The sequence below is a fragment of the Alnus glutinosa genome, chromosome 13, assembly GCF_958979055.1.
Source record: "Alnus glutinosa chromosome 13, dhAlnGlut1.1, whole genome shotgun sequence".
Taxonomy (NCBI): Eukaryota; Viridiplantae; Streptophyta; class Magnoliopsida; order Fagales; family Betulaceae; genus Alnus; species Alnus glutinosa.
Genome location: NC_084898.1, coordinates 6265671 through 6288800, shown reverse-complemented (window position 1 = coordinate 6288800; position 23130 = coordinate 6265671). Strand labels below are relative to the sequence as shown.

General features: G+C 31.4%; 2 protein-coding genes across 2 annotated transcripts; both read right to left on the bottom strand.

Annotated features, from left to right (window-relative positions):
- Window positions 1-4895: 4895 nt before the first annotated feature.
- On the bottom strand, window positions 4896-6363 carry LOC133854406 (probable WRKY transcription factor 29). The gene is made up of 2 exons (XM_062290603.1): window positions 5925-6363; window positions 4896-5712 (listed from the first exon to the last, which is right to left on the bottom strand). The coding sequence occupies exons 1-2, from the start codon at window positions 6236-6238 to the stop codon at window positions 5115-5117; spliced, it is 912 nt and encodes a 303-aa protein (XP_062146587.1). The 5' UTR covers window positions 6239-6363; the 3' UTR covers window positions 4896-5114.
- A 7335-nt stretch (window positions 6364-13698) lies between these two features.
- Window positions 13699-19148, bottom strand: LOC133853846 (protein neprosin-like). The gene is made up of 8 exons (XM_062289870.1): window positions 19144-19148; window positions 18894-18987; window positions 18550-18636; window positions 16636-16836; window positions 14940-15107; window positions 14803-14856; window positions 14570-14704; window positions 13699-14073 (listed from the first exon to the last, which is right to left on the bottom strand). Exons 1-8 carry the CDS (start codon window positions 19146-19148, stop codon window positions 13699-13701), a joined length of 1119 nt encoding a protein of 372 aa, XP_062145854.1.
- Window positions 19149-23130: the final 3982 nt, after the last annotated feature.

The window sequence follows — 23130 nt, the reverse complement described above, 5'->3', positions numbered from 1 at the left end:
TTTACTGACTTCATTCTAATCTTGGAATTTGATGGATATTCTTCCAAAACCTGTAAAATACAAGAAAACATCAAACTATAACAAAATTAAGAGATTAACATATGTAAATTAAGTGGCTTGAATGTGTAACATTAAGCACTTATCAGCTCCAGCATAGAAGAAGAGGATCCTAATTTTAATTTTAATTTTTTTTTTAATTTTTTCTATTCACATTAGCATCATTTATGGATTCAAACGACACTAAACAGTTAATGTCACTTGAACAGTGTTTAGTGTTGTTTGAGCAGAAGCGTCTCTAATAGGTGTCACTTGAATAGTAAAACGACTCTAATTTGGAGTTTCAACCCTTTGTTTAACAACACTATTCAAGTGACACTAAACAATTTTTTTTAATAGTGGTGCCATGTCAAATTCAATTATATAACGACACATGTCACTTATATATATGAACCATATTTAAAAACAGAAAAACAAAGATAAAGCAAAAAAAAGTTAGAAGAGGGTGTGGTCAAGCCACCTCTTCGGCCAAATGGGGTAACCTAACCACCCCCTGCCATCATTCATCAAATTAAATCCTCAAGGGCTTAGAAATATACAGTCCTCCAATATATATTGGGCTAATGCTTAGGAGAAGCATTTCTTCCGGATTTCATCCGGAAAAAATGCTTTTCCATGGCATTATTGTAATTAAAAGTGGCATTACTGTAATATTTTAATTACAATAATGCCATGGAGAACCATTTTTTCCGGATGAAAATGCTTCTCCTAAGCATTGCTCATATATATTGTCCTGCCTCACTTTGCTCTTCCTTGCGCTTCACATTTGCACTTTGCACGACTTCATATTCCTCAATGGATGCCACGAAAGTGGTTGCAGCTGGAGAAAGAAGTTTGGAGAAGAGTTGCCCTTTCCTTTTAGATTTTGGAAGTTGCTCAAGTTCCTTATAATTTGAGCATCAAAGCAATTATACCGGTCGATCTTATAATTCATGAACCTAAATATTCTTTTTTTTTAAAAAAAAAATAAATAAATAAATCCACTTGCATATAGAAATGGGTCCAATGCCATCACAAATTTATGACTTTCCTGCCACAAGGTGGATGATTCTTGTCGCAAAGCCACATTCTTCAAGTCAAGTTGCTGAGATCAAGACAAAGAAGAGGCAAAGTAACCAAAAACAAGATTTAGAGGTTTTAATAAAAACAATTCTAACGTCGGGATTTGAATTTTTGTGGCCACGATGAGTCTGTTGTCGGGAAGATTGATCATATCTTGATGAACAGTATTTTAGTAAAATCGGTGAAACATTTTTCACCGAAAACTTATCATAATTAAGGAGTATTGGTACACTTTACACCTATTTATTACACTTATGTTTTACTGGCCGATATGATATGTTTTAAGCGGTTGACATTATAAATCACTTAATACACGTCATATCAACCGTGTGACTTGAGTGTGATAAATGGGTGTGAATAGTAGCATTATTCTATAGTCGAGAGTGATGTTACTTTTTACAATCATTTCACATCGGCTAATATGACGTGTTTTAAGTAGCTGATATACACGTACGTTACCAATGTAAAATGGGTACGAAGAGTAACATTACTCTATAATAACATGTTGGGACACTATTCGACTTAAAAACTTAATTAATAAGCTTATGAGTTTATATAACCTCGATCAATTATGTTATAACTTATATTTTTTCCAATTAACGTGAAACTCAATCTTGTGACAAAACCTTGTTTTATCTTCTTAAAACAAAAATATTAATAAATTAAAAACACAAACACAAAACATTCTTCCAAACACACACAAAAATAAATAAATAAATAGACCAAAAACAAAAATCACTTTCAAAAAACATCAACAAACAGAACTCTTTCTGCATATTAAAATACAATATTAGGAAACCTCTTTCCCCATTTATCTAGAAAAAAAAAAAATATATATATATATATATATATATTAGGCTTGAAATACAATACAGTGTTGTTAACATAGCACTTTGAGTCCTTTCCAAATCTCCCTAATAAATGCGAACACCCAACTTTGGACGAAGGGTGGTCAGTGTAGATAAATCGAGGCAAAAAATCAACGGAAAAGAGGTTCAGAGTCTCCAAGGATATTTAATTAGCACAAACAAAAACTCAAAGTTGTCTATCTGAAAAAAAAAAAAAAAAAAAAAAAAAAAAAAAAAAAAACACAAAGTTGTCTTGTTTTATAAACTAGTGTTTTGGAACACGTAAACATCTCATTAATTAGTATTTCACAAAATTGACAGGACGGAATTTAGTAGCATTTCACTAGCTATTAAATCATGTTATGTCAGCTTTGTAGATATTTGTAGGATGTTTGTGCGGTATATAATATTAGTAATCTTTTTTTATTAGTCAATTAGTTTTAGAATAAGGCTATATATATACACCACATTTTTATCTCACAACTACTCTATAATATTGTTGATGTGGCAATCCCAAACAACTCTCGATATATATATTTTCCCTTAGTTTAATACCTTTTTGCCTCCTGGGTTTTAATAACTTTATTTTTTTTCCACATCAGTTTCATTTTTATCATAAGTAGTACTTCGCTTATAAGTATATAGAAAAATAGTACTTCAACTAACAGATTTTCGTGTCAAACCAATCAAAATTTGCCTCATTCAAAATATATATATATATATATATATATATATATAAAAAAATATAAAAGGGTTATATGGGAGAGGTTGAAACCACCTCCAAGGACCTTGGGGTGGCCAAGTCACCCCCGTTTGGCCTTGGGATGGTTTCGACCACCCCCTACAACCGGTCCAAGGGTGGTCGAACCACTCTTATGCCCCATGACCACCTCTAAGGGCCTTAGGGGTAGTTCGGCCACCCCCAAACCGACTGTTGAGGGTGGCCAAAACTACCCGCAAGCCAAATACTTTTAGTTTTTTTTAAAAAAATAAAATTATTTTTAAATATTTTCTATTTTTTCCTTGATTTTTTAAATTTAATTTTTTAAAAAAAAAAATTAATGATACATGGCAAGTTTTGATTGGTTTGACGTGAAAATTTGTTAGTTTTCTTAACGGAAGTACTATTCCCCTATATACACATAAAGCAAAGTACCACCTATAATACGAAATGAAACTGATGTGAAAAAAATAAAATAAAGTTGTTAAAACCCAAGGGCAAAAAGGTATTTAATCTTTTTTTTTTTTAATAATAACTAATATTAATATTGGTTGAAAATGTCACGTCAACATTGCGTGATAGTTATGAGGTAAAATTGTAATTTTTAGCATTACTCTTAGTTTTAATTTTGATAAATGCTATATACCACACTTTTATCCTACTTTGTTGATGCGGCACTACCAATTAGCTATTAGAGCAAAAAAAATAAAATTTAAAAATTGATTGGCAGTACCACATCAACAAAGCGAGATAAAAGTGTAATGTATAACATTACTCTTTAATTTTTATACAAAAATAATAATAATAATAATAATTTGATATCTTAAAAAGACTCCTCAACTGCATTGTCATGTGGTGGTCGTGGGAAGCCCTACAAAGTTTAAAGAGTAATGTTATACATTTCACTTTTATCCTACTTTATTGATATGATATTGTCAATCAAATCTTGACTTCTTTTTTTTTTTTTTTTAATTAATGATATATACTACACCTTCATTTTACTGGACTGATGTAGTAGTATCCATCAACCCTTATTTTTATTTTTTTTATTTTTAAAAAAAAAAGGTTTAATCCAGTCCATCGATCAGCTAACCAAGTGATCAGATACAGTGAAATGAGGGTCTCATATGTAGTAGTATTACATTTTTTTTTTATAGTAAGAACCGATTAGTAATACCGCATCATCAAAGTGAAATATAAATGCATGCAATAATATATAGTTTAGCTTCTAGCATTTCTCCAGAACCTAATTAATCCCAAGTTGCATAACTTTCATTTTCACGGTTAAAGATCGATAAAGTCAAAACTGTCTTCAATTTCAAAATAAATAAATAAATATATTCTGCAGCCCTAAAAAAAAAAATAATAATAATAATTAATTAATTAAAAAATTGATTTCATTGCTTGTAGGTAATTAAGGTTTTTACATGAAGTACGTAATGGAGCTTATCCTCTCATATATATATATATAACTTTTTTTTTTCTCTTTTTTCTTTTCTTTTTTTTTCCTGAGCTTATCTCCTCACGTTTTTCTGTCATTTTCCGTTTCAATTATATAATTAGGACGGTGGGCGGACAGCAGATTAATGTCCCACCATACGAAAATTTATCAGAAAATCCAACTTGACACCTGTAATTGGTATTATAGAATAATTAGATATAATGGTCTTCCTAGTCTTAGCTTAATTAATTATAGAGTGTTTGAATAAGTCGGATCTTCGAGCCTAACTTTTTCTTGACTTGCATGCTTGTCAGTATTAGTTAAATCATTAATTATTTCGCATAGCTAAATAAAATATGAGATGAATGAAAGAATATGATTCAAACTCAAGATTTTGTTACGATACTATATTGAATTAATTGTTACTCTAAAAGCTTAAATTAATAAAAAAAAATATAAATTTAATCATTTAATTAAAAGAAAAAAAATACATTCACCCCTTCTAACTATCATTGTTGCAATGTCTCTCCAATCTACTATTAAGGTTGCAATATTCTCCTTCAGTGATCCAAAATAATTAAAAAATAATAATACAATGTAGAAAATTCAAAATTCATAAAAAGAAAAAAGAAAAAAGAAAAAAAGAAAAGGAGGCTATATTTTATATAGTGAATGATATTTTTATCATTTTAGATTGCAATAATGAATTGGGAGGAACATTATAAAGATTGAAACATTCAACAAAACATTGCTAAAATGATGATAATTAGAGACGATAAATGCAATTAACCCTTTAATTAATATTCTAACATTTATAACATACAAACACATCTTTTGTCAAATTAATACCTGAAAACTATATATTTTCAGTGAAGTTGGAATCTAAATTACAAAACGGATTAGGGCAAAAGAGAAGGAAAACTAAATTACAATTTGCATGTTTTGAGAAATTGAAGCCTTGAGTAACCCATGATCCTCCTTTATGTCAGTGACCATCACCTACGGCCGTGGATTTGTCAATATTGAACCAAGGTAAAGGACAGTTATCCAATAATTGGTCCAAAAGGAAACCATCCAAGGCCGGTTCTCCGGCCAGTTCTACAAAATCCTCTAGGCTTGGAAAGAATAATTCGTTGTCCAATATTATATCAGGCATGGAAATTATATTATTACCTTCATTTCCTTGTACTATTTGCTCTTCCTCGTGATTCTTCACTTTCTCACTTTGCACAAACTCATCCTCAATGGCTGCTGCCGCCATCAAAGGGGTTGTCGGAGAAAAGTTGCCTTTCTTTTCGGGCGCCGGGAACTTGGTACGCCTGCTGCCGGCAAGGGAGTTCCGGCGAGTTGGATGGGTGTGATTGTGCTCTGAAGTGTAGGTTACAATGAAAATTCCCGGATCCGAATGGCTCCTTTCCACTTGTTTTCTTGCTGAACACCCTTTTGAACTACTGCACCTGTAATAGCTTCTCGGATATGGCGATCCCTTGATGGGTTTCTGACCGTATTTCCGCCACGCCCACAAATCTGAGCCATGTCCCTCGCTGGCAGCCACCTGTTGCACCACCTTGTTCTGATTCTTTCTGCCGTAGTTTATAGGAAGAAAAAAAATTGTAAACTTTTCGGAATTTTCATGAATAAATTTTCACCTTGAACTGATAAGAGTAGATGAATTTAACAGAAACAGAGTTTGAACTCAAGATCTTTGCTCTCGTACTGTATTAAATCACAATTTAACTCTAACATATAAGAAATCTAAGTTAGAATTAGCGAACTTTTACACCAAATAACCAACCTTATTCTTCTGTGTGCAGCTGTTTGTTTTTTCTTTATTTGCTGCTGTTCTGCTTCTTTGAGTTCTTTAGGAACAGATATGGAGCTGGCCGAGCTGGCAAGGATGGCTTGCGAGGAAACGGGGTAGAAGGGCTTGTAAAGGTTTTCTAGTTCATCTAAAACTGTTCTGGTATCACTGATTTCAGGAAAGCTTAAAAGATCGACATCTTTTACAGCACTCAAAGGAGCAAAACGAGATTCTGGGTTGGCCAAGAAAGCGGCGGGGGCTTCATCTATGCATCCTCTTACTACAGCCTGCAAATCCCAGCCCTCCATGCATGCAAAATCAGTCGCCAAGAACAAAGAAAAAGAAAGAGAGATTGACAGACAGACCAGAAGAGAAGATGAAGAATGGACTGAATTTATACGCTGTCAGAGAACTGCAAACAGATTTATGAGGAAACTGAAAGCAGGGCTTGGTTTTTATATTGGAGAGATCAAGTGAGAAAACTTCTCGAAAGCTTGTTTTGGATTTTCTTCCTTTCACTCTAAACCGCTTTGAATTTCTATTTAGTTGACTTTTTTGAAAGTCAAAAGCTGCGACCATACTCGCAGCAAGTGTATTCGCTTTAGATTTTCTCTCAAATCTTCCGTGGTGACGTGTAGCGGAGGTGGTGTGTACGTCTTATGCTTTTGTGGGCGAGGGCACTAGTGGGCGCGAGTATCAATTTTAACTACTCGCGCGACTATGCTTGGTAGTCGTCTATAATCTAGGACCAATAATTTGGAATCTTTTGATAAAATCTCCACGCTCACACTCTTTCTTCGTCGGTGATTTAAACCGTATACGTCTTTCATTTAGTCAAACATTTTAATGTCATTCGTTTACCTTCATCTACATCTTCTAATGTTACTTATTTCAAAGTATAAGTTAACAGTAAATATGATAAATTTACTTATTTAATTAATATTTTAAAAAACTCTTCTTTATGCATGTGTAGGCTTAAATTTATATTGAATATTTAATTGAAATTTGAACTAAATTAATTGTGAAATCAAGGTTCAAATTCTTGACTTTAATTTATTTTGATACTACGTAAAATCAGCACTTATTTTAAAAGTTTAAGCTAATAAGAAATAATGAATTTAATCATTTAATTAATATTCTAACCTGTCATATTAGAATTACACACATTTTTTTAAAAAATAAAAAATAAATGAAAGAATCATTCAAATAAAAACAAAATTATATATATATTTTATGTTAGATATTAAGCAAGAGATTTTTTTTAACATATATAGATGAGATCAACATAAACTAATCGCTAGAAACCAAACAACAAAGAGAAACCAAAATCATTACAGGACAATTAAAGAAAACTACCCTTAACAACAATTATATTAATATTCAAGCAGGGTCTTTCCACAGCTCTGGCAGAATCCTTGAGATGAAAGATCGAAGCGAGTATGTGAAAAAGTTGCCAACTGAGCTGGTTGTAGCGGCCCATGGTGGGGCCAGTATTGTTAATGTATCCGAAGGCACTCTTGTGTTTCTTAGTATGATCATACCAACTAAGCTCGTTGTAGCAGCCCATAGTGGCCGGGGTACTATTGTCAGTGTATCCGAAGGCACTCTTGTGTTTCTTTTTAGTATCATACCAGCTTATAAATGAGTTGGTGAGACCAAGAGAAGACATAACAAACTGTAATGGAGACCCTTTCGATCAATAACTGAAAGACAAATAATATCAAGGACAATATCTTCGCACCGAGAGGCCTCCACAAAAAGAGAGCCAAAGGAATCAGTAGTGTAGAAGAGTCTAGAATCTGCTACTTGAAACCAAAAGTGGCGATAGCACATGTAACTCACGTGTGCCACAACGACGTGTGGGGTGCACGTGTAGAACCAATAATTGGCAAAAGGTGGATTGAGAACCGGTGGAGGGGAAATCAATTAGGGGTATGGAGGCGGGGCGGAAATCTGAATTTAGCTAATTAACATCAAAAGATAGCTTGGATTAGTAGTGAAGAATATAATAAGACTGTTAAAGATATTAAATAAATTTATCTCTTCCTATAAACTTAAGGTTTTGGGATAAGTAGTGATTTAACAACAAATGTCATGAGTTCAAATTGTCTCCTTTATTTACCTCCCATTTCAATTAAATATTTTGCGTGTTAGGCCTCACCTATCAAAAGGAAGTTTGAGCCCCCACACTAATGTTAAAATATTGATTAAATGATTAAATTTACTTCGCCTTATAAGCTTAAGTTTTTAGAATAAATGACGAGTTAACAAAGACAAACATTCTCAAGATAGATCACTATAAAAGCCTTATTTACGTACATTAGATATCTACAAACCTAGTGCATGTCATATTCAGCTGTAATGGGCTTATGGTGGTGACCATTGCTCACGTATCTTACCCTTGATTCGAGCACAATATATAGAAGCTAGTCTAGCTAGATCCTACCTAGGCTATCTTGGTTGGTCCATGCCATCTCCCCTTCCGCACGCACAAAAGCAAGCTAAAGTTTGTAAATTGACAAAGTCAAGTTTACTTTCACAAGAAACAAAGACATGCCCATAAGGCCACAGCTGGGTACGTTAAACGCCGTTCAAAGACAAGAAATATATATATATATACCCGGGCCCGATCGATAGAGTCAAAGAAAAAAAAAAAGTCATCACTTAATTACTGCATGCTTGCAACTAGCTATATAGCCAGAGTGACATATATACATATACTCGTTCGATCTTAGCTTGATCATAAAAGGGACACATGAGAAAGCAGCTAGCCCACAAGCCTATAGGGAGGGATGGTTAGGAAAAAGGGAAGAATATAGGAAGCAACTTGCTCCGTAAATTGCAGGGAAGGTCAAGAATGGTGACCACCATGGCACTACCCTTACTCCCATGCAACTAGAGAGGTTTGAAAATTGAAAAGATTGATTTTGGATGGGGGGCTGCATGTATAAATACATACCACGCGGAATGGATTTGACAAACCGCGTGTAGTCTTCCGTTTGATTTTTTTATTCAAAACTTTGACGCCGGAAACCACTTTTCTGAATGGTATATCATTAATATTTATAATATTATTATATAGTTTCAAGGGAGAAGTGAGATTTTACCAATATATATTCAATATATGTAGTCTATGAATAAGTCCAAATATATAATACATTATTTAATATTGATATTACTTTTTCTATTATTAGTATAACTGTGTATAAGTACTACGTACTACTGTTATTACAAATAAATCTTTTTTCTTCCCTTCTCCTTTTCTATGTATTAATTGCTCAGAAAAAAAATAAAAATTTTCTTGACGTTGATCTTTGAGAAGTCCCTGTAATACTTCTAAGATATGATAGAGTAGCTAGTGATGGATGTGGTGCACTGCGAACACCGAGTAAGAGGAGAGTGAGGAATATGAGAATAGACCTCTGAAATTGACTAGTTATTTTCATTAAATAGGCATTATTTTGTTCGGTAGAAGTGTGTTCCTTCTGATAGTTATTGAAATTGGAATAATTATTCGCTTACAAAGAAGAATACATATTCCTCTAAAAAATGAAAGGAATAAACTACATTTTTTAGGGGGGAAAAAAAAAAAACAATTATTATTTTCTATTTTCTTTCAAATTTTTTTTTAAAATAAAATAAAAAAGAAAAGCTATTTACAGTGGCTGACCGACCACCCACATATGGAGCCGGGGATGGTGCGACCACCCCTAGAGCATTTGTGCCACCCCTGATGAGTATTTGGGGGTGGCCAAGGGATGGTCGGCCACCCACTAGTTTTCAATTTTTTTTTATTTTTTTTAATTTGAGTTTTTATTTTTAACTTTTTTTTTAAATAATAATAATAATAATAATGTGGGGTTTCTTTTAGTAATTTTGATTGGATTTCAATTAAAGTATATGAGTTGTTACTAAAGTAAAGAGTATGAATAGTCACTCCATTTCACTCTCTTTTATTCCCAGTAATAACTATTTAATTTTTCAATGGAATACTCATTCCGCAAACCAAAAGAAACTTACGTTTTTGCTCTTATTATTGATGATGTTTACAGTACCAATGATCCACATTTATAGGAAAAATGTGTAGGTGAATACAATATAACTAAGGTAATCAAATCATAAGGATTTGATTATCAACACAAGGATTTCATTACAATCACAATTATATGAAAATATATTCTCACACTTATAATACAATTTTAATTTATATTTTTAAAGAACTTTTCTTTTAACTTTTTAAACATAAAAAAATTACGTAATGCTAAGAAATTGTGATCATGTAATTTCCTTCACATATTTTTAAAGAAAAACAGCAAAACAAATCCTTAAAATGATTTACAGAAATAATAAAGGGAAACCATTTTACGCAGTTTAAATGAGGCTTTTCTAGTCAACCGAAAATGTTTTCAATTTGACTAAGATTTTGGGTCATACCAAACACCAAAAAAGAAAAAAAAAACAAAAAAAAAAAAAAAACAAAAACAAAAAAAAAAACAAAAACAAAAAGAAAAACATTTTCTGAAAAAAAGTTTTACGTCAAAACAAACGGAGCCTAGCTTATATATATGCTAATCAAAACAATCTCTATTCTTTTTGCATTGCGACTATGAAGCCAGAGAAATGCTGGAAAAGTTTTCATGTTGCTTTATGAGAGATTATGGTTTTGAGGGGTTTAGAGATAGAGACAGAGAGAGAGAGAGACTTGGAAGAGTTGATGATGATGGGTTTTGTCTGTTGCAATTTTTTCAGTCGTTCTTGTTGAGGGTTTTATTGGAAGAATATTATGATGTGTTATTCCCACAGGAAATAAGTAGTAGTTCCCCTCCTTTTTTGGAAAAATATTATTTGTTTTGAGGAATGAATAATCCTATGAAATAGTTATTCCCAAGAATAAAAAACAAATGAACCAACATAATAGTTATTACATAATAAATAGTTACATATTCTATTACAAGAGCCTATTTTGCATACCACTAAGGCTTGAGGGCATACAGCATGCAGGGTACTCGATCATCAATTCCCTTGGCTTTGCGAGCCAATCACAAATTTTAAATTTCTCCAAGAACACGTACAGTCCGCTCCACAAAATGGAAGATCTACGTGAATCATCAATGCGCGCGGTTCTTCTCCGATCAAAGCCTTTGCTACGCTGACTTCCTCCCTCCTTTTGGGCTAACAATTTCTCACTACAAAAAAACTGTAGGTTTAATGACATGTCTACAATGTTTATTTATTTATTTATTTTTGGCCATGTCACTAATTATTGACGTGGTACTGTTTGCCATGTCACTAATTTTTTAGTGATGTGTAAATTTTGCCACATCACTAATTAGTGGCGTGGCAAAATAAACACACCACTAAGTAGTGATGTGGCAAGAGTGCCACGTCGCTAAATATTTATTCATTTTTTTTTTGTTTAAATTATTAGTGACGTGTAAAACTGACATGCCATTAAATAGTGATGTGTCAGTTTAACATGCCTCTAATTTAATGATTCGCCAGTTTGACACATTACTAAAGTTGTGACGTATCAACCGACACGCCGCTAAATTTGTGATGTGTAAAAGTAACATGTCACTATTAAGTGACGTGTCCAACTGACATGTCGCTACATTAGTGGTGTGTCAGTTTGACACATCACAGATTTAGTGACGTGTCAAACTGATACGTCACTACATTAGTGGCGTGTCACTTTCACACACCACTAAAATTGTGATGTGTCCGGTTGACACGCTACAAAATTATGTTTATCCTAACTTTATATTTTATTACCTAAATTTTGGTGGTTTTAGAGTACTGTTTATTAAGTAGAGTTCATGCATGCATGGTTTTAGTTGCGTATTAAGTGTTTGCGTTTATTGTTTTGGTCGGTTTATGGTGTTGGCTCGGTTTAGGATTTATGTGAAATATATAGCTAGTTAGGGGTTTTAATGGTATGTTTGGCAACCCAGTTTTTCAAAAACAAATTTCAATTCATATTTTATCCAACTTTTTTTAATTTTATCTTACAAAGTCAAACTTCGAAATTCGCACAATAAATTATAGTTGAATTAGTTTTTGAAAAATATTTTGGTGGCCAAGTTTGTGTCTAGCTAGTACTTTTTTATGGTACATTTATGGTTTGGGGTTTAATTAAGGTAATTTAGGCCTAGTGTTTTGGTTTTAGAGTTTAGGAGGTAGTGTTTGGGTACTATACTAGCTAGTACCATATATAGTATATAGGGTTAGGGTTTTAATTGGCAAACTATATATATGTATAGGGTTAATTAATTAGTGATAAATATAGTATATATTTAGGGTTAGGTTTTAAATTCATAAACTATATATTTGTATAAATTAATATACTATATATGTATGTATAAACCTAACTCTATATATATTAGTGCTATAAATATATGGTTAAGTAATTAGTGCTAAATATAGTATATATATATATATATATATATATATATAATTAAGGTTAGGGTTTAAATTTACTAACCATATGTATACATGTAAATTAATACTATATATATAGTATATATGTACGTATATGCCCTAACCCTATGTACTATAAGTACTATATATAGTAATATAGTATATTATAGGGTTAATTAGGGTTTAAGTTTATAACTATAAGTGCATGTAGTTATTAATACAATATACAGTATTTATGTACGTATCAAATTGAACCCTAGCTAACCCTATATTAATGTTATATATAGTATGTAAGGTTAGAGTTTACGTACATTTACAAATAAACTATATATATATATATAGACACACATATAATTCCCAACCCTATATATATTAGTGCTAAATATAGTATATATATAGGGTTAGGGTTTAAATTTATAAACCATATATATATTGCATATATGTATGTATGTGTACACACACGCATGTTGCTGCAGACCACTTTAATTATCTAATTGTGTTTTAGTTTCATTAATTGTAGTACTTAAAATGATGACCCATGTTTGAAATCAATCCAATAAATTAACCTGCCGCTTTCTTTGTTATCTAGGGATTGAATTACTTCAATTCATTATATGGAAATAGTTTATAAAACATTTAAAACTAATTAGATATGGGTACTGAACTAACAAACGTTTCAAATTGAGGTATCAACATTTCTAAACGTCTTATTTAAGGGTACTCCGTTAGGATTTGTTGTTAAATTCTAACGGAGTACCTAAAATACACCTCTTTTTTTTAGGAAAAAAAAAATTTAAGATTTAGGTATTGGTCAAAATTTAACGGATCGAATTTGCAAAAATACTCATGCCTGAATCTTTGAAAATTTTTATAATTTTTTTAAAAAAAAAAAAAAAAAAAAAAAATACATAAGGGTATTTTGGGAATTTTAGCAGGATTTAACAGCAAATCCTAAAAGAGTGTCTTTAAGTGAGACGATTGGAAATGTGGATACCCCAGTTTTAGACTTTTGCTAGTTCAGTACTATTATCTCAAAACGGTGTATAATTCGATATCCTTTTGTGAAGTTATCCCGAGCGTAAAATTAGTAGAACGTAGGAACACTGCTGAACCATGTAAATTATATGTTCTCTTTTCTCTCCCTTTTTTTCTTTACTTTTCACATATTGTATAGTTCCAACAATCCTAACACATACTTACTACATGCTATCAATCATACAGCATATATGGAGCTGACAAAACAAATCACATTATCATATTATAAGTATTTTCCATTGAAAAATTGAATTTTTTATTTTTTTTATTCTTTAGACCTGAAATAAGGTTACATAAATTCCAAAACTGGGTTGAATTAGTCTCCACAATTTCCACCAGGACCACCATATAAGAAAGCATGGTGTATTTCATGGGTATCAAGTGGAGCTATGGAGTAACATTTTGGGTTATCTGTGAAAAAGTGCAGTAAATTTTCATCAGGAGATACCATGTCTTTGGATTCATCAACAATTTGAATGCTTTCAAAATTAGCAGCCTTCCTGAAGCCATCTTCTGCAAAATGGCCGCTTCCCATTGGGGGACTAGCTTCATTGCTATCACTGTAAACTCCTCCACCCCATGATATCTCACTAGCTGAGCTCGATAGACTAGTAAATAAGGAATTTGGCCAATACCCAACAGTTGTTTCAAAGTCGTCAAATGCAAGCCACCAATTTCCTGATTTTGGATCCTATCATGATCACCACAGAAGAAAAAGATTAAGCTGATTGGAATCTTTACCTTGATGATACTGATAGAGTATATTAGGAGATTTGATATAAATTAAAAGATTTATTGTAATTATTGTTATCAAATTTAATGATAATCAAATCAGTGATACCATATTTATTTACCTAAACTCTCCCAAATTCTCCTATAAATAGAAGCCTCATGTATTATGAATTCATCAAGAAAAATAAAAGTATAATGTAGTCATTTGAGCATTATCCTGTTAACATACGTCATAGACCGAACAACGTAAAATCTGTTTTCTCCATTTTATTATTTCTGCTATTGTCTTTATTTTCCTTTGTGATTATATTTTCTTTCAGGTACCATGTTAAATAAAAAACTTAAACTGACAGAAAATAATGAATTTAATCATTTAATTAATATCATAATAGATGCAAAAATATCCCAAAAAACAAAACATGGATAAAAAAAAATTGATACAAGACTATATATACCTTGAATATGATGCAAAAAATTGCAAATTGTTCGCCTCCATAAATGGAATTACCGAGAACATAACCAAGAGGATATTTTGTGCTAATTTGAACAAAACCTGGGCACAAGATATTGAAACAACCATCTTTACCTGCCTGAAAAAATACACATGATACGTATAAATATTGAGTGGAACAAAGTGATATATATATATATTAAGAATTGTTGAAGATAAATAAAATTCGAGGCTTACAGTCCATGAGGTAAAGGTTCGTGTGTTATTATCACCAAATATTTTTGGATATACCTGAAAATTTTACCAAGAAAATTAAATCAGAAGTAGAAAGAATAATGGAAGCAAGAGATGCATTAACATAGCAATAGAATTACCATCCATCCAAATTGAATGGTATTAACTTCAACACCAGGGCCACTTTTGATCTGCACAAATGCTTGACTGAATTGATTATCCTTTGCTTGTGGATTTTGTATATTGACTTCTGCGGCGGCTCCCAAATAGTTTTTGCCTGGACTGCTTGCTAATATTTTTTTTGCATACTACAAACAACATCAAAGGAATTAAATGGAGAAAAGATAGATCATGATCGAAAGCAATATTAGAGATTATATTAATTCTTTTAAGAAGCAAAAAAATTAATAAAAAAAAACTAATGGTAATTAATATATGAGACAGCTACACATTCATATTACATGACGCAATATAATATATTTACTAAGTTTATAATTTTCTTTTACCTTGATTTTTCCATTGTTATTAATTTAACATATTGACTATGCAAAACCATAATTGCATGAAATATATTTTTGGACCTTTCATCTCTAGGTTTTTTTTTCTCTATATAATACGGAAATTAGAATAGTGTAGAAAGTAGCTAGTTGTGATTAATTAGGAGAGCTTAAGCAGAGTTGAAGACATTGATTGGCAGAGACTCGCCACTGGGTCAGATCAGAGGCTCATCTCATAGGCAAGCCAAGGTGTACATTGGTCTAATTAAGATGGTTGGCAAGGTGGGTGGTGTAGGCAAGAAAATGGACTCTCTTATAGATCGATTGGTTCTATGATATCATGTGAAAATTATAAACAAAATAAAGAGAGGAGAAAAGAAGAAAAAAAAAATGGAATCCAAATGACCATTAGGGTTGGAATATTGGCGTTAGCTAATGCCTCTGATACCATGAAGAAATTCATAAATGTAAGGAAAATTAAAGGGAATAATAAATAATAAATACAAAACATTTACGTGGCTCGGTTTATAACTTACACCCACAAGTTAAAGCCTTAGAGACTACATTTTTGCTCTTAATTGTTCTTGATAATGTCTACAATATCAATTAAATATCCACATTTAAAGAAAAAATGTGGTAGGTGAATAATATAAATAAGAAAATTAAATCGTAAGGATTTGATCGCAATCACAAGTATATGGAAATATATTCTAACACTTATAATACCATTTTAATTTATATTTTTAAGGACATTTTTTCTTTATTTTTTAAACATAAACAATTATGTAATGCTAAGAAATTGAGATCATGTAATTTCCTTCTCATTTGTTTGAAGAAAAACAGCAAAACAAATCCTTCTTGTGTCCCACCTAAGCAAGCAATGACAAAATGCCTCAAAGAAGTTTCCTTCCCAATGCCCAAAAACCTTTTTTTATACATATAGTGGCTGATTGCAGCTACTATAGTGCACCTCCTTGTTAAAGGATAGAAATTTTTTGAGATAATTGTTAATTTATATCCCATAAATTAAGGAATTCAGATGATTTGATTATAGTAGTTAAGTGATTTGTTAACCCTAATCAAAAGAAAATGTTTGTACTTGAAATTATTCAAATTACATAAAGAGCGTGCTTTATAAATAGAGCCTTGTACTCAAATCAAATAAAGGAAAGATGTAGCATGTTGGCTCCGAATGATAATGTTGATATTGTATTTTCCTTAATCTTTATTGACAACGACTGGCAAAATTTTCGAGGGAACCTACTGGTTTCTAATTAATAATAAGAAACAAAAAAATAAACCAACCAGGAATGATGATAATTAGAAAAGAATGACTAACATGATATGCAGCAAAGGTCTCAGTCTCTGTTGGATGAGTGTTTTCCATGAACATTTTAGCCCCTATCAAGTCTTCCTTTCGAACCCTCTTGATGGGAACGGTACCGAATGGGCAGCCTAATTTACTCAACCCTTTTGCAGAAGGCCTGGCTGCAGGTGAAGTTGCATTCACCACTTTCTTCGGGAAAGCACTAGGTTTCATCTGCAAAAAGGTTGTATGTTTCCAATATATATGAAATTAATAGTTAACTACAAAAAAAATTACAAATTGCCACGTGCATTTTGACACGTGTACAGTGTTGTACACGTGTCAAACAGTTTGACACGTGCAGTTTGACACGCGTGAGACGCGTGTCAGATGTGCAAGTCACTAACTGCACAGTTTGACACGTGTATTAAAATACACGTGTCAAACGGTTTGACACCTGTATGAAAATACACGTGCCAAACCTATTTTTTTTTAAAAAAAATTCAAATTGAAATTTTCATTTAAATGAATTTTTTATTTAATTATTTAATTGTATTTTTAAATTAATTTAAAAATACAATTAAATAATTAAATAAAAAATTTAATTAAATAAAAACTTCAATTTAGAATTTTTTTTTCAGGTTAATTCTGTTATTGTTTATTTAAATTTATTTGGGTTAATAAATAAAAACTTCAATTTAGAATTTTTTTTCCAATTTAATTCTGTTATTGTTTATTTAAATTTATTGTTATTGTTTATTTCGAGTCTTAGCTAAGACTCGAAAATGAGCAAGGAGGACCTTGCCAGACGGAGATACAGAGAGCGGCAGAGAGAGATAGGGAGAGAGCGAGAGAGAGAGAGAGAGAGAGAGAGAGAGAGACATAGAGATACAGAGAGGGATACACAGAGAGGGAAAGAGAGAGAGAGAGAGAGAGAGAGAGAGAGAGAGAGAGAGAAAGATAGAGAGGAAGAGAGAGATAGAGAGAGAAAGGTAGAGAGAGAGAGAGAGAGAGACCGAGAACCGAGCAGAGAGAGGTGGAGAGAGGGCGTCTCACCGTCGGGAAGGGCAGATGCGCGGTGGCCGAAAGCTGTCCGGTGTGGCTGTGACGGAGAGCGAGAGAGAGAGAGAGAGGGAGAGAGAGAGAGACCGAGAACCGAGCAGAGAGAGGTAAAGAGAGGGCGTCTCACAGGCGGGAAGGGCTGATGTGCGGTGGCCGGAAGCTAGCCGGTGCGGCTGTGACGGAGAGAGAGAGAGAGAGAGAGAGAGAGAGAGAGAGAGAGAGAGAGAGAGAATCCAGATCGAAAATGGGTAGCTTCCTGCTACCCATTTCCGATATCGGGACGTGTATTTAAATACACGTCCCCAATTGTTAAAACTCTATTTAATAAAAAAAATTATATTTGAAAAAAAATAACAGTTTGACACGCGTATTTAATACGCGTGTCTAATTGTTGAAATTCTATTTAATAATAAAAAAAATTATATTTGGAAAAAAATAACAGTTTGACACGTGTATTGAATACACGTATCCAATTGGACACGTGTATTAAATACACGTGTCAAATTGGACGCGTGTATTTAATACGCGTGTCTAATTGTTGAAATTCTATTTAATTAAAAAAAATTATATTTGGAAAAAAATAACAGTTTGACACATGTATTTAATACACGTGTCCAAATACACGTGTCCAATTGGACGCGTGTATTTAATACGCGTGTCCAATTGTTGAAATTCTATTTAATTAAAAAAATTATATTTGGAAAAAAAAAAAAATAACAGTTTGACACGTGTATTCACGTGTTAATTTGTGACGGCTGTACAATTAGACACGTGTCTCCAAAGACACGTGTCAAATTGGGTGCGTGTCTACAGTAACAGGTACTGTAGACACGCGTCAAAATGCTTGTATTTTTGTAGTGTAAGCATATAACTATGAGATTTTACCTGAATACTATGATTCTCAAGCAAAGGATGATCAAAGGCCGGTTGTTTATGGATATCAATGCAGTCATAGATATCACCTTCTTCGGTCTGAAAAATAACGCATTCAATTTCATTCCCTCTTTGTATATATCCAGATACTTCTTTTGATCGGCATGTTTAAAATTGCGTTGAGAAATATAAGAGTTTTTTTTACAAAAAAAAAAACCAAGCAAGAAAGTCAAAGAAGTATTTTTTTTATTAAAAGCAAACTCAAAGCAATCCCAAAAAGGCTCTTTTCTTGGGTTATGAAGTAAAGCATACACTTAAAAAGAAAAAATAAAAAGTTAAGTGAATTAAGCAAATACCTTAATGCTTTTGACGTAGGGCTTGTTCAGAATCTTGAGTTGTCTGTCTATTTCAAGATCTTCCACACTTTTTCTACCTTCAAATCGAGTGCTGCTGCAGAAAGACAGAGATAACAAAACCAAAAATGGAGTCATTATCAAACCTGTTATCACTCTACGTGCCATGGTTTGATATGTTCCTTAGTTTCATCATATATGTTTGTATATATATATATTAACGCTAAAAATCCAGAGTCATAATTGCACGTACGCCATTTTAATTTTGGGCATGCATGTTTGGTATTGTTTTGGAAACAGAAAATGGTGTACTTGCAATTATGATTGTGGATTTTTTTTTTTTTTTTTTTTTTTTTTTTCGAAATAGCAAAACATGTTTATGTACTGGTAAACCATTTTTATAAATATTTCCGAAAACAGTTTTCAGTGTTTTCATTTAGTCTTATTTGTTTTTCTTCCACCGTCAAGAAAGATATTATATATATTGTTATTTACTTCCAATAATGATCTATCATAAATTTAATGGTGATTTATAAAACACCGAAAACTTTCTACAAACCGATTTATAAAAAATTTCTATCTTAAAAAGTATGGTGAAGATGTGTTTAAATTCTGAAATTAATCAAGAATCTCGCGCATTATGAGCTAGTATATTATAGTTTAAGATATTGTTATAGATATAATTATATATTTTATGCTTATGCATATATACATACATAATATATTATATTTAATTATTTACATAGTCATATTAATATTAGTGTACTTATGACATTAATGATAAATTGTATAACATATATCACAAATTATTTAATATATTTATAAATTATAACGTATAGCATTATAGCATATATTTATAGCTTATAACATATAGCATACATTTTTCGATATACTCTTAAACTATAATATACTAGCTCATAATGCGCAAGATTCTTGATTAATTTCAGAATTTAAACACATCTTCATCATACTTTTTAAGACAGAAATTTTCTAGAAACCGGTTTGTAGGAAATTTTGTACAACCCACATATAAGAATGACATGTGTCTTTTTTTTTACATGTTTTTCTATTAATGCTATTAAAATAGTATGTGAGAAGCACATTTTATTAAAACAACATATGATTCTCACATGTCGAGGGACACATGTCAATCTTATATGTAGGTTGTATAAAATTTTTTACAAATCAGTTTGTAGGAAATTTCTGTCTTACATTTTACTATAGGTTAAAAAATGCGTGTAAAATTATATGATATGATGTTTTAATTATAATTTTTTTTAAAAATAAAATAAAATTCTCACCACTTAATGCAGCTATAATGACACTTAATGCTATAAAGTGAAAGGTCATTATTTTGGTCTCATGAAGTTTCGCACTCATGATCTTTTCATTAAAGCATAATAAATTTATTAAAATCATAATAAAACCGGTTCAACCTTTAAAATTTATCGGTTTTCTTACTTAAAATACGGGTTCAGTATTTTAAAAGTATGGGTTCGGCCACGTGTTGTAATTCTTTGCCAATTCTAAGTTAATACTCAGCTTTTATATATGATATAATATGATGTTTTTTATTATAATTTTAAAATCTCCCCACTTAATGTTATAATGCGAAAAAAAAAATCTTTATTTTGGTCTCATGAAGTTTCACACCCATGATCTTTTCAGTAAAGTATAATAAATTTATTAAAATCATGACAAAATCGGTTCAACATTTAAAATTCACCGGTTTTGTACTTAAAAGACCGATTTAGTGTTTAAAAAGTATGGTTCACGTCACGTGTCGTAATTCTATGCCAATTCTAAGTTAATACTCGGCTGTATATATATATATATATGATGTTTTTAATTATAATTTTAAAAAAAAAATCTCACCACTTAATGCGGCTATAATGACACTTAATGCTATAATGCGAAAAAGTCTTTATTTTGATCTTATGAAGTTTCACACTCATGATCTTTTTATTAAAGCATAATAAATTTATTAAACCCATAACAAAACCGGTTCAACCTTTAAAATTCACCGGTCTTTTACTTAAAAGACCAGTTCAGTGTTTAAAAATTATGGGTTCAAGCCACGTATCATAATTCTATGTTAATTCTAAGTTGGAACTCGGTTTATATATATATATATATGTGTGTGTGTGTGTGTGTGTGTGTGTGTGTGTGTGTGTGTTATTTTTAATTATAATTTAAAAAAAAAAAAAAAAATCTCACAACTTAATGCGGCTATAATGACACTTGATACCATAATGCGAAAAAGTGTTTATTTTTGTCTCATAAAGTTTCACACCCATGATCTTTTTATTATAGCATAATAAATTTATTAAAATAATGACAAAACCGATTCAACCTTTAAAATTCACCGATTTTTTTACTTAAAAACCCGGTTCTGCATTTAAAAATTATGAGTTCACACCACGTGTCATAATTCTATGCAAATTCTAAGTTGGAACTATATATATATATCCTTATAGCATATATATATACTTATATCATAAGTATATAACATAAATTATTGAATATACATAAAATTTATGGCATTATACATACACGCACAACCAATTCACAATTGTTACTTAAAAACTAATATACTAAGTTATTTTTATTAATATATATACATACATTTATTAATACATATATTTCTTTTTTGACCATTTAAATTGGTTTTGTGTCCCAAATTCAGCTTATTTTTCGGTATTGGTGACATAGGCTTGTTGCCAATTTTCTAATAAATCACTGTGTGAGAAGAGAAATTGTTTTCAAAACTGTTGTCCAAACGAAATTAGACCAATTTTTTGTTTTCAAAAACTATTTCGTAAACAGCTTGCAAAATTCATTTTTAGTGTAAAAACGACGGAAAATTATTCTCTGTGTTTTTATTTCAAAAACAGTTTTTTTTTTAAATTAAAAAAATTTAAAATTTAAAAATAAAAAAGAAACCGATTTGCCAAACGAGCCTATATTTGTCAAGTGCATGTAAGTAGGTTCTTAATTTGTTCTTTATTCGTATGAATGTATATGCACTCACATTGAGAAGGCAAAATCGTATTTACCTATTGTCAAAAAAATAATCGTATTTACCTTCTAAATTTCACTCACATTGACAAGGTAGAATCAGATTTACCTTCTAAATTTATTTTAAGAAGGAAAATAATTAATAAAAAACTAATAGTAATTAATATATATGAGACAACTACACACTCATATTACATGGCAATATAACATATTGACCAAGTTTACAATTTTCTTTTACCTTAATTTTTTCATTGTTATTATAATTAACATATTGACTATGCAAAACCATAATTGCATGAAATAATATCTTTTTGGACCTTTCATCTCTAATTTCTCTCTCTCTCTCTCTCTCTCTCTCTCTCTCTCTATAATAAGGAAAATAATAGTGTAGAAAGTAGTCGCGATTAATTAGGAGTACTTAAGCTGAGTTGAACATATTGATTGGCAGAGACTCGCCGCAAGGTCAGACCAGAGGCTCGTCTCACCGACAAGCCAAGGTGTACATTGGTCTAAGATGGTTGGTGTAGGCAAGAAAATTGACTCTTAGAGATCGACTTACTCTATGATATCAAGAAAATTGACTCTTAGAGATCGACTTACTCTATGATATCATGTGAAAATTAGAAACAAAACAAAGAGAGGAGAAATGAAGAAAAAAATGAAATCCAAATGACTATTAAGCCTCGTTTAATTTGCGGAATGATGATTTTATTGGAAAATGAAATAGTTATTATCGAAAATAAAAGAGAGTGGAATGGAATGGTTATTCCTACTCTTTAGTTTGGTAACAACTCATATACTTTAATTGAAATCCAATCAAAATAACTAAAAAAAAAACCCCACATTATTTATTTTTTTAAAAAACAAAAATAAAAACAAATTTTGAAAACTAGTGGATGGTTGGCCACCACCAAATGTTCCGGGGGTGGTCGTACCACCCCTGGCTCCATATGTGGCTCGCCGACTAGCCACTGTAAAGGGGGGTTTAAGTTTTTTTCTTTTTTTAAAAAAAAAAAAAAAAATTGAGAAAAAATAGAAAATAATGAGTAATTTTTTCTAGAAAATGTAATTTATTTCTTTAGGAATAACTATTCTTCTAAAAAAATTAGAGGAATAGGTATTCCTCTTCGTAAGTGAATAATTATTCCTATTGGAATAATTATTCCAAGGAATAGATCCATACCAAACAAAGGAATGATTATTACATCCATTCCAGTGGTTT

What these genes read in the sequence shown, in the direction of transcription:
- LOC133853846 (XM_062289870.1), bottom strand. An exon ending in TTGAGAATCATAGTATTCAG is followed by an intron (nt 16,837 to 18,549) that starts GTAAAATCTCAT and finishes ACCTTTTTGCAG; the next exon opens with ATGAAACCTAGTGCTTTCCC. An exon ending in AGACCTTTGCTGCATATCAT is followed by an intron (nt 15,108 to 16,635) that starts GTTAGTCATTCT and finishes TGTTGTTTGTAG; the next exon opens with TATGCAAAAAAAATATTAGC.
- LOC133854406 (XM_062290603.1), bottom strand. Translation starts at nt 6,238, where the DNA reads ATGGAGGGCTGGGATTTGCAGGCTGTAGTAAGAGGATGCATAGATGAA. An exon ending in GCTGCACACAGAAGAATAAG is followed by an intron (nt 5,713 to 5,924) that starts GTTGGTTATTTG and finishes AAACTACGGCAG; the next exon opens with AAAGAATCAGAACAAGGTGG.